Below are 12055 nucleotides of genomic sequence, written 5' to 3' on the forward strand. Positions count from 1 at the left end.
TCATTATTATCGAGACGGGATCAGGCAGTGCCGGTTCTCTGTATCTAATATAGAGAGATCGGTACTTGTTTCCTAGCACGGCGCCCGTCGGGGTTGATCGCATGCCTTAAGTTAAGGTACTTAAGGCATGCGATCGACGTGATTTTCTGTCAATTACCAGCTTTAATTGCCGGTAAAGAGAAAATCGTGTTGATCGCGTCCATCGCGGCCCATTATAATGGCACGCCATGCAACCGACGCGATCAACGCGATTTTCCCATAGAGAACAGTGTTAAATGAGTTTTAAAGTTAAAATCGCATTAATCGTGTCAATCGATTGACGCGATCAACACGATTTTACATAGGGAACAATGGGAAATGGGCCAATATGGCCAATTTCTCATTGTATATGCCCCCTCATGGGTATTAAGTATGCTTAAGATCGGTACTTGTTTCCTAGCACGGCGCCCGTCGGGGTTGATCGCATGCCTTAAGTTAAGGTACTTAAGGCATGCGATCGACGTGATTTTCTGTCAATTACCAGCTTTAATTGCCGGTAAAGAGAAAATCGTGTTGATCGCGTCCATCGCGGCCCATTATAATGGCACGCCATGCAACCGACGCGATCAACGCGATTTTCCCATAGAGAACAGTGTTAAATGAGTTTTAAAGTTAAAATCGCATTAATCGTCCCTGTATCTAATAGAGAGATCTCCTGACCGGTCATTATTATCAGGATGGGATCAGACATTTCCTGATCTCTGTATCTAATATAGAGAGATCTCCTGACTGGTCACTATTATCAGGTCCGGATCAGGCAGCACCGGGTCTCTGTATCTAATATAGAGAGATCTCCTGACCGGTCATTATTATCAGGACGGGATCAGGCAGTGCCGGGTCTCTGTATCTAATATAGAGAGATCTCCTGACCGGTCATTATTATCAGGACGGGATCAGGCAGTGCCGGGTCTCTGTATCTAATATAGAGAGATCTCCTGACCGGTCATTATTATCGGGACGGGATCAGGCAGCGCCGGGATCTCCCGACCGGTCATTATTATCAGGACGGGATCAGGCAGTGCCGGGTCTCTGTATCTAATATAGAGAGATCTCCTGACCGGTCATTATTATCAGGATGGGATCAGGCAGCATTGGGATCTCCCGACCGGTCATTATTATCAGGACGGGATCAGGCAGTGCCGGGTCTCTGTATCTAATATAGAGAGATCTCCTGACCGGTCATTATTATCGGGACGGGATCAGGCAGCGCCGGGATCTCCCGACCGGTCATTATTATCAGGACGGGATCAGGCAGTGCCGGGTCTCTGTATCTAATATAGAGAGATCTCCTGACCGGTCATTATTATCAGGATGGGATCAGGCAGCATTGGGATCTCCCGACCGGTCATTATTATCAGGACGGGATCAGGCAGTGCCGGGTCTCTGTATCTAATTTAGAGAGATCTCCTGACCGGTCATTATTATCAGGATGGGATCAGGCAGTGCCGGGTCTCTGTATCTAATATAGAGAGATCTCCTGACCGATTATTATTATCAGGACGGTATCAGGCAGCCCCGGGTCTCTGTATCAAATATAGAGAGATCTCCTGATCGGTCATTATTATCAGGACGGGATCTGACAGCGCCGGGTCTCTGTATCTAATATAGAGAGATCTCCTGTCTGGTCATTAAGTTAAGATTCCCGGCAGTGGCGGCCAGGTGAAGGTTCCCGGCAGCGGCGGCCAGGTGAAGGTTCCCGGCAGCGGCGGCCAGGTGAAGTTTCCCGGCGGCGGACAGTTGATGGTCCCCGGGGATGAGTGCTGCTGATGCCCTGCCCAGCCGCTGCCCCTGTCAGATAAGCGGCGCTGCCAGCAGCGGGACCCAGGCGCACCACTCTGACAACGTCTGGAGCCGGCCACTAAGAGCCCCTGCAGGAATACAAGTGGACTCTGCTGCCTGCTCCTTTTCCTCCAGCATAACAGGTACAGCGGCAGCTCTCCTGGAGGATTCTACTGGACAAGAGGACTGACCAGCGGTGGACCTATAGGTAAGAATAGCGTGTGTAATAAAGTTCTATTTTTATTATGTGTGTGTTTTTTAACTATTTGCATTGTTGTAGAACTACAAGTACCAGCTGGCCCCTTATTGCTCTGCATGCTGGGACTTGTATATATAGTATAGTATATTATATTTTTAACACTATAATCAGCCCAGTGACACCGCCCTGGGGCACCGGGGACAGCCCCGGGCTTCAGGCCGGGCAGGTGGTATCCTGGAGGGGGGACTCCTTCATGGGGGGTCCCCACTACCCCAGGGTTCCTGCCCGGCCTGACCAGCCCCAGGGATCAATGCTTTGGCCAGGGGAACTTGCGTAAAAATTTTCCCCTGACTGTGGCATTACCCTGTTGGCTGTTTGGGACCGGTGCTGGTTGTCAAAATACGGGAGACCCCTATTCATTTTGTCCCCCGTATTTTAGGAACCAGGACTGGCCTTTGAGCCTGGTGTTGGTTTTAGAAATCCTGGGGAACCCCAACATTTTTGGTCCCGCAATTTCTAAAACCAGGACCGGTTCTTTGAGCTGGTTCTAGCTGTGTGTGTGTGGGGTGGAGGGGAATCTAACATCAAATCTAAAGCAAATCTAAGCGTGTGTACAGGGCTTTAGATTTGCTTTAGATTTGATGTTAGATTCGATTTTCTATTAGATCTGGCATTAGATCATCCCATTCGATTTGGCATTAGATCTGTACTTTTGCATTCGATTCGATTTCACAATGTAGGCACAATGTACTCATTCGATTTACTGGATGGAATTCGAGATTTCCTTGGCTGCACAGTAGATTTTTCTATTCCATTTTGAGAAAACGGGAGCGCGCATCAAATCGAATGCACATCGAAAGTGTCCTAAAAACCATTCGATTCGATTTTGCTTTTATAAGCAAAATCGAATCGAAAACAGGGAAAAATCTAAGCATGTGTACACAGCTATAGAGAGATCTCCTGATTGGTCATTATTATCAGGACAGGATCAGGCAGCATTAGGATCTCCTGATTGGTCATTATTATCAGGACAGGATCAGGCAGCTGTATCTAATATAAGGTGCGTACACACGTACAGATTTTCTGTCTGATCTATCTGGTGGGAACATAAACCTGGAAATGTATGGGAGCAAATGACAATCAAAAATTTCCACCCAAATGCAGGAAAACAGAGAAAAAAATCTATGCTTTGATAAATGTGTTATATCAGAACGATTAAACGATTTGTCTGACTGATCACTGTCTGTTTTCAAGTGTTTGGGAACAATTTTTGATTGTCAGTTGCTCCCATACATTGCCAGGTTTATGTTCCCCCCAGATAGATCAGACAGAAAATCTGTACGTGTGTACGCACCTATACAGAGATCTCCTGACCGGTCATTAGTATCAGGAAATAGTCCTATTTTGTCAGATCCATTAAATAACTTATACACAATGTAAGAACATGTAATCACAGTTGTGACAATAAATATTGCTATCGGATAAGCCACATCTTGCAATGGTATTGAGGTAATACAAAGGGGTATAGTCAATGCCCCATGGCGAGCTGTGATGGCGAGTAGTGCCTATCGCTCGCCGTCATAGCTCTCTGTAAGTATTCAACTCGCCCCCCTGCACTCGCCGTTTCCACCTCGCTGGGTTTTTCCAGCAAGGTGGAAACAGCGAGTGCGACTGTCAAAATGGCGAGGGTCGCCGCCATATGCAGTGGGCTCGCTGCATTAGCGGTGTCCCTCGCTGTTCAGTGGAATCCTCAATGTCAGAGGACGGTGAGGATTCCCCTGGAACACAGAATAAGGGAGGGGCCGGCGAGGGGGTCAGATGGCGACGATGGTTTGTTTTCGGCGATCCTTGCCGAAAACAAGCCACCCTCGCTGCAGAAACCACCTCGTCGGCGGCATTGAATACTGCCCAACGTGTTAATCGTTGGAACCTTTTCAATTGTGAATTATGTACATAAGTGAACTACTCTTTACCGTAATATTACCCGGGTATGGATCATTAGGTCTCTAGCAGTTAGGTCGACATTCAGAAAGGTTGACATGTCATGAGGCTGACATGGGCAAAGTCGATAGTCAAAAGGTCACCATGGGGTTTTTCACTTTTTTTTACCCGAATGTCGACACAGTCGACATGGACACTGAAATCTAGCACCGCTTCCTGTAACATTGCTAGCTGTGCTTGCTTCTCCCACCACGCTCTAGTGGATGGTAGGGCATGATATACCGCCTGTCAGCACATGTCGGCTCAAAAAAACAGTTAAAAAACTAAATTTCAAACTTTTGTCTGTCGACCGTGTCCATGTCGACCTAATGCTTGTGTTGACCTAATGACATGTCGACCTAGACCCATCACGACCTAGACCCATGTCGACCTAATGGTGTCAACCCAATGCTTAATGACCAGGTCTCCAGTGCTATTTTTCAGCAGGAACCAGCAGGAACTCAGTTCCTGAACCTCTTATTATATATGACATCATCAGGAAACGGGATCCTGAACCTGTTCTGGACCAAAATGTCCATAAGTTTTATTTTAAAGTCCCCTGTGCTTCTAAATACAATATATACATCTCTCTCTCTCTCTCTCTCTTTATTTAATTATTTTTCATGGACCCACCACCAGACCCGGAGGTCCTGGACCTATTTTTCCAGAAAAATAGTACTGCGTATCCCTATTAACCTGTATAAGTGTTGAAATAATATTATTATCAGTATTATTATTTTCTGCAAAGCCATGTTCCCATGATATGTAACCAATGACAGATTTCCCGAGCATTATGACAAAATGACATACAAAAATGTAACTCCTGAATGAATCACCCATGATATTACTGAAGCGAGGCTCCTAGGGGTGGATAACTGATATTATCTAACATACTGTAACAGTGCAATAGATACAGGCATATATATGGTACTACATGCACCAAACAGGACAGGCCGGACATTAGCAGTGCAGGGCAGCACCGTTGGACCCTAAAACCCCCCTTTACATTCCCAGACTCCATTACTCCCAGTGCAAGCAGATAACTAGGGGGCATATGGGCATTTGCTGAGCCCAGTGCAGCAGAGACGGGGTTAATGGTACATTGTAACATCCTGCTATGTTCCTTTTCCTGTCTTGATACAAAATGCAATAAATATCTTGCATGTGGCTGTGCTTTATGTAGCCCTGGTGCTTGCCATTCAGGGACCAGCTAGGGGCTGAGAGCAGCTGATTCCCTTAGATGAGAACATGAAGCATCTCTGAATGGAGATTTTTTTTTTGTGAATGGCTGGTCACATGACCAGAGGTTCTTTGTGCTGGCAGGTGAGAGTGTGACAGGGGTCCCTAAATCCCTGCTGCTGCTGCTGCTTCTGGTGCTGCTGCTGGCCTGGAGACCTGTGTGCTGGCTATGGCCTGGGGATCACATCTGCAGAGACACACACACACACACACACACACACACACACATGCAAGCAAGCACACACACACATACATACAGACAGACAGACAGACATGCATGCATATACATACACACACAGCAAGAGGGAGGGGAGGAGGGTGGGGAGGAGAAGCAGCTATCATGGTACCTCAAACTGATCACAGCCCTTTTTTTTATGAATGAATCCAGATGCAAATAGGGTTGATTCACAAAAATCTGCCCCTTCCTCTTCCCCACCTTGAATGGGAATTGCCCCCCCAGCACCCCTTCCCATGCATTTCCCGAGTACACACCTATTGCAGCAGCAATATCAGGACACAATACAGAATAAGAGGGATCTGCCAGATTGATGCAAATAGCAGCCATGCAGAATGACAGTCAGATGCTGGGGATGAGGGGAACAGGATGCTGCTGAGATTAATGCATGGATCTCTGTGCACTGTGTTCTCCCTATGCTATATCACAGCAGTCTATGGGGTTCCAGGCAAGTGTGCAATGATAGATAAAAAAGGCAAAACTCACTCTCTGTCCATAGTTGCTTGGGAATCCAAGAAATGGATGTCTCTTGTGTCCTGTGGTCCTGTCTTGCCAGTGTAATGTGTATGGTGGATAAATGCAATTCCTGGCAGAAGGGTTTATTTCTCATCTCCCCTGTTTTTTTCTCTCTTTCTGCATTTTTTCCTGGGCATCATGATGTGGCTGTTGGAGGAGCAGCCATCTTCCAGGTAACAACATCTCAGATCACCCCCATCCCTCCCTCCTCCTCCCCTCCTCCTCCTCTCTGCCTCCTGGGTTGTGTCTGTGCTGTGTGCTGCACCTGGAGGCTGCCGAGCTGCGGTGATCAGCGGGACTGGCTGCTTCCAGTGCCGGGGATGGAGAGCTGGGGCCCGGGAGGCAGTGGGGTGCTACAGGGAATGGTGGGGGTGCATGGAGGAGGGGGGGGGGGGGGACTAGGGAAGGAAGGAGTCTGCACGGTCCTAGCGCTAGGCAGGCGCAGTGATGCACCTGTTTCTTTATAAGATGGATAGTGTAGCATCCTCCTGGGTGATACAGCAGCAGGCATTTCTGCAATGCCTAGTTTGTTTTAGGCTATTTATTATATTTTATATATATATAAACAGGATGATTATATTAGGAGAGGGGTCAGTGGGTTAAATTTTTTTTTTTGGGGGGGGGGGGTCATATTTGAAGTAGCTTCTAGACATTCAGGAAAGTGGCAATGAAAGGGTGCTGAGGGTAAATTGAGCACACTGCCCCCCACAGTTCTGCTCTGGTACTGCACAATAATGTCCTATGTTTCTCACACATCCTGTAGGAGTTACCGTTCTGATTGGTCCATTGTCCATATATCTAAGATGTAATGTACCTACTCTACTTTCCCAGGTTGTTCATACGAATTTGGGGCCTTATTCAGCATCACTTGTGGTTCGGCAAATTTTGGTTAAATTACAACTGCTCGCAATAGCCTGAGGGGGGTGGGGGGGAGCTCAGGGGAAGTTCACCCCACATGATCGGTCCCACCCCGTGATGCAAATACAAAATGGTGCATTTGCATTGCTTTGCAACACACACAGCAAAGCGCTCACACAACCCCAGTAGTCCCCTGGCTGTGCAGCCTATCCGCCATATTTTGGGGCACAGTGTGACCTCACAAGCAACCCCCAGCCAAAAGATCCGGACCACGCCCCCAAAACGCTGCATTGCTGCATTGATGACGCCCCGGCGCTGCCCCCTTGTCGTGTCTTAAGGTGGCCATACACACGCAGATTTATCTTCAGATCTGGCTGGTTGGAAAAAAAACATGGTTATGGATGAGAGCAAATGACAGTTGACCATTTGCTTGGAAATGCTGGAAAACTGACAAACTGTCACTCATCCATAACCATGTTTTTGTTCCATCCAGCCAGATCTGAAGATAAATCTTACTAGTGTATGGGCACCTTTAGACCGCAGTCACATTTATCACAATGCAACCACAGATAGGGGCCCATTTATCTTTTAATATTCGCCGCTAAATCCCCGAAAACACCAGTTTTCGGGAGTTAGCGGCAAATATTAAGTATCACCATAGGTTACTATGAGGGATGCAAAGCTGCACAATGAATCAACATCGGGCAACATCGCTTCGATTCCATGGGCTACCGCCATTCTGAGATGTGTTGGTAGCCCATTGTAGCGCAGACCCCGCGACACCCGGCTGTTTTGCAAAAATCTCGATTTTGTGGTAAATTAATAACAGAGCTGAATCTGGCCAATGGGCAATGCTTAGCACAGTAAGTGGCTGGAGGAGTGTTATTTGGTCCAGCCAGGCTAAAACATTGTCCATGTGGAGTTGTAATATGAAGTGGGTGATCAGCGCTATTATTTGGATTACTAGGAAGGGTAATAAGGTTTTGTATTATGGGAGGAAGTGATAAGTGAGGTCAACAGGTGGCACACACTACGCAGTTATTGGGTCGGCTTGCCAAGGGTATGGATCATTAGGTCTCCAGCAGTTAGTTCGACATGTATTGGGTCGACACCATTAGGCCGACATGCAGAAAGTTCAACATGGGTCTAGGTCGACTTGGGTGTAGGTCAACATGTCATTAGGTCGACATGGGGAAGTTCGACAGTCAAAAGTTCGACATGAGGTTTTTCACAGGGGGGATGCTAAATGGGTTTAACTTTTATTCCGCTAAGGGGCGTGACCATGCCTCCCTCAACTAGGCCACGCCCCCTACATTTTACCGGGGCCCGGCGTACCTCTCAACCGGCCTGCTGCAGAGCACATGGCTTTGTCCATTTGAGAAAAATTGTGCTTTACGAAAATGTCTGAATTGGGCCCCGAGTTAGGGATACCCCATAATATATTATGTTACATTTAGTTTTCTACTTATATTTACTTTGTTTATTGAACCCCTAGCAGGTATCGGGGAGGGGGGTGTGCAAGGTCACGACACAAAACAGAACTGTACAATGGGGGTTATTCAGACCTGATCGCTCCTCGGCTAAATTTCAGTCCTGTGATCCGTTATATGCCGCTCAGTCATATAACTGAGCGGCATTTCGCCCCCTGTGCAAGCCTGCACATCGAAGTGCAAGGCTGCGAAAATTATGGCGATCAGCGATTAGTAGCAAATCCATTCGCAAGCCGCTCACCATCTAATGTTTTTTACACTGTGGCCCTCATTCTGGTCACTTCGCTCTCATGCGCATTCATACAGGGGAGCGATGTAGTTCAACTGCGCATGCGCATAAACTTTTATGCACATGTGTAGCTGCTTTGTGCGAATGGGTGCAGCAAATTGATTATTCGCCGGCCCGCTCACATGCAGCAGTGTGGATGGGGGGTGTTGAACATGGGTTTCTCCCCATGGAAACGCCCAGTGTATCATGGGAGGTCCCATGAAAATGCTGTGCGTTCACATGAAAATGCGCAGGTGGCGCAGCTGCTGGGGGTGGGCAGCGGATGTCACTGCTTGTGAAATTCAGATGCTTGATAAATCATTCTTTGGTCGGTGCAATCTGCAAATGGATATTTATAGCAAACCTCCATTCGCATTAGCGCGGGGAGATTTGCGGTGCGTGCGGCGGGCTTACCTTTGTGCGGACAGTGAGTGGCGTTTAGATGACCGGCAAAGCTGCACATTTTGCTTTGCGGTCGACAGGGCTTAAAGTGGTCATGGAGAGGTGGTGGAACTAATTTCCCCTGCCATCGACCCCCCCCCCCCCATCCCCCTTCATTAGGCGAACCTGGGCCAGTGCTGGGGTTTTTTGCACCTCCCTGCAAACTATAAGTTTATGCCTTACCTCCCATACTTTATAAAGGGACAGTGGTCTAGACAGAATCATATCTAACGGCCTTTTGATGTCCTATTCCCAACTCCAAGACCTCTACTCCCTCCCTCATAAAGACTTTTATAAATTTCTTCAACTGAGACATTGGCTCTATAGCAACACTCCACCCCCCCCCCCCCCACAGGATGTCACCTTTGCCCAGATACCTACGAGACAAACTGACCGCCTCTGACAGTAAGGGGAACATAACGTGGTGGTATACTGTATTGATCAGTCCCAGTATGCCTAATAAATTACCCTCCACAACTAAATGGGAATCTGATCTAGTATGTTCACTATCTGAGGATGAATGGAACTTGGTCTTCCGGACATACTTCAGCTTGTCCAGATGTATATCCCACTCAGAACACTTTTATAAACTCCTTCACCGACTGTATTTGACACCTGTGCTGCTTCACTCCATTTGGCCCTCCACCTCTAATTTATGCTGGCGCAACTGTGGCCATGCAGGAACACTACTGCATATATTCTGGTATATCTAGAATAACGGTAACACCAAACACCCCAAACCCATTATTAGCTATATTCCATGTCTACCGTGGTAACATGTCAGCCAATGACCGCTATGTAATGGGCCACATTTTGGTGGCCTCGAAACTCCTTATAGCACGACACTGGCGTACCCCATATGTACCAACTCTAGATATGGTTGAATCGAGTGTACAATTACATTGCGAATTTGAGATAGCTGGGACTACCTACTCTCCATCAGCCTCGAACCCCCTGATCAAATGGTTTAGCTGGACTGAACATTGGCTATCCCGGATACCTGCATCCTCCTCTAGCCCCCAGCATCCACCGATACAACCTCGAGACCTGTCCAATAGTTTTGGAAGTTAACAGATTCAAGTTCCGTATAATATGCCCCAACATCCGAGATCCCTTTTGTTCGGTGAACCCTCCTGTGTAATCTGTTTTCTCTGCAAGCACATGAATAGATATGGGTTGCCTCTCTCTACACATGTAACCATCGATTGTAACTGCTTAGAGTGTTCCCCCCCCCCCCCCTAATTTGTTCCACCTTCCCCTTATGTTTTATAATATATTTACTGTTTACTGTAATTAAAGCATTTCTACTGTATTGAAATTCTCAAAAAAAAATGTAATTGAAAAAAAAAAGGGACAGTGGTCATACAATTCAACCCCCAATTTAAATTATTTCACACAGTAGCACAATCTCATTCACCTTACACCACATGTAGTGCATCTTACTCACATTATACCACATGTAGTGCCCCTTACTCACATTACACCACATGTAGTGCCCCTTACTCACTTTTTCATGTTACCCTACACAGTAGTACTCCGTATACATGTATGCAACACAGCAGCATTGCTTATACACAATGCCTATAGTAGTACAGCCCCTTACACATAATGCCCACAGCAGTAGTACCTTGTGACAGCTTGAAATCTTATATGCTGTGCCAGAAAAGAAAGTTGCTGGGACAGTCTTTCCTGTTCAGGTCTGCAGTGGAGGTGGAACTAGTTGCCCCTACCATTAGAGGTGGTGGAACTCAGTTCCCCCCAGTTCCCCCTCACTTTAACCCCTGACGGTCAAGCAGAATGAGGGCCTGTGTGCGTAGCACAGGACTAACTTGGTGGCTGTGATTGATCTGGGCCGGATCTGACGTCACACCCCTTTCCTTCAAATGACTGGACACGTGGGCATTTTCCCTGCCACGCCCCGAAAGTGGCCGGTTACCAACCACAAACTTTGGCTTTCTCTCTATCAACTTGCATACAACTAGCGATTAAAAAAATGTGCAGGATTTTATAGCAGGGCAGCCTCATCCATGGTCACTAAGATCCGTACGTATGAGCAGTCTATCGATAATCACCTGGTTTGTGAAATCGCAGCCGTGTGGCCAGTCTGAATATCCCCCAATATTTAGATATTGTAATACTGAGAAACTCTAAATCAACCAAATCTATTTCCTCTTTGCTTTAAAAACTTGAGTACTATGGATACAAAATCAGCCCCTCAAAAAACTGTCTTTAGGGGCAATTCAATTGTTTTGTCCATCTATCTTTTTAGTCTACACAGGCTGTTTAGATGCCCAAACAAAAGACAGGCTTCAGTTGTTTTTGGGCAACCATGAATATTGTGCATGTCTTGTCCAAACAGACACAGTTTAGCTACGTAAAATGGTTAAACCCATGTAAAGTTCTTCTTTGGTCATCCAAACTCCCGATCACAGGAGGCTGCAAGAAAAAATGTTGCAGCTAATGGGCACACGATAGGAGTAACAATTGAATTGCTCTATTGGTTGTCCATTTGTTAAGACTCCCAAAGCAAACAATTGAATCACCCCCAAAGTTTCTATCTCACTGATATATTGAAACCTGCATTATTGTCTAGATAGAATCTAATTGGTTGCTTTGGGCAACAACCCATCTCGAATAGAACTACCATCTTAGTAAATTTACCCTCCCAATGTCTCTTCTCTGCTGTATCCATCACAACATTGCCCAATAAAATTTGCAATAGGGTGGAATGTACAATTTATATAGACTCCCTTTCCCAGACCCATGGTTCTCTTATTAAACAATAAAGCTTTCTCTCTGGGCAGAGGCAGGACTACCATTGGTTTAGCAGGTTCCTGAAATTGTTCCTGAACGTACAATTTAGAGGGGTCGTGCGATGAAGATGTATACTATGAGCAAGGAGTATGGGTCATAGGATCGACTCAACATACTGAAGGTCGACTGAAGTGTACCCTAACCGGCGTTGCTCAGTGCTTTTTGTGTGGTGTTCTTTAAGTGTGGTGTTATGCTAT

The 12055-nt window shown here is 46.6% G+C and overlaps 1 protein-coding gene across 2 annotated transcripts in view; it reads right to left on the minus strand.

Annotated features, from left to right (window-relative positions):
• LOC146036088 (sprouty-related, EVH1 domain-containing protein 2-like) overlaps window positions 1–6366 on the minus strand; it is a 34666-nt gene extending 28300 nt beyond the window's left edge. For both annotated transcript variants that reach the window (XM_083159874.1, XM_083159873.1), the window contains exon 1: window positions 5958–6366. In XM_083159874.1, the coding sequence (XP_083016000.1) occupies window positions 5958–5968 (11 nt within the window). In that variant the 5' untranslated portion in view covers window positions 5969–6366. The remainder of the gene's footprint in view (window positions 1–5957) is intronic.
• Window positions 6367–12055: the final 5689 nt, after the last annotated feature.

This window comes from Crinia signifera, chromosome 9, assembly GCF_055691185.1.
Source record: "Crinia signifera chromosome 9, ASM5569118v1, whole genome shotgun sequence".
NCBI classification, from domain to species: domain Eukaryota; kingdom Metazoa; phylum Chordata; class Amphibia; order Anura; family Myobatrachidae; genus Crinia; species Crinia signifera.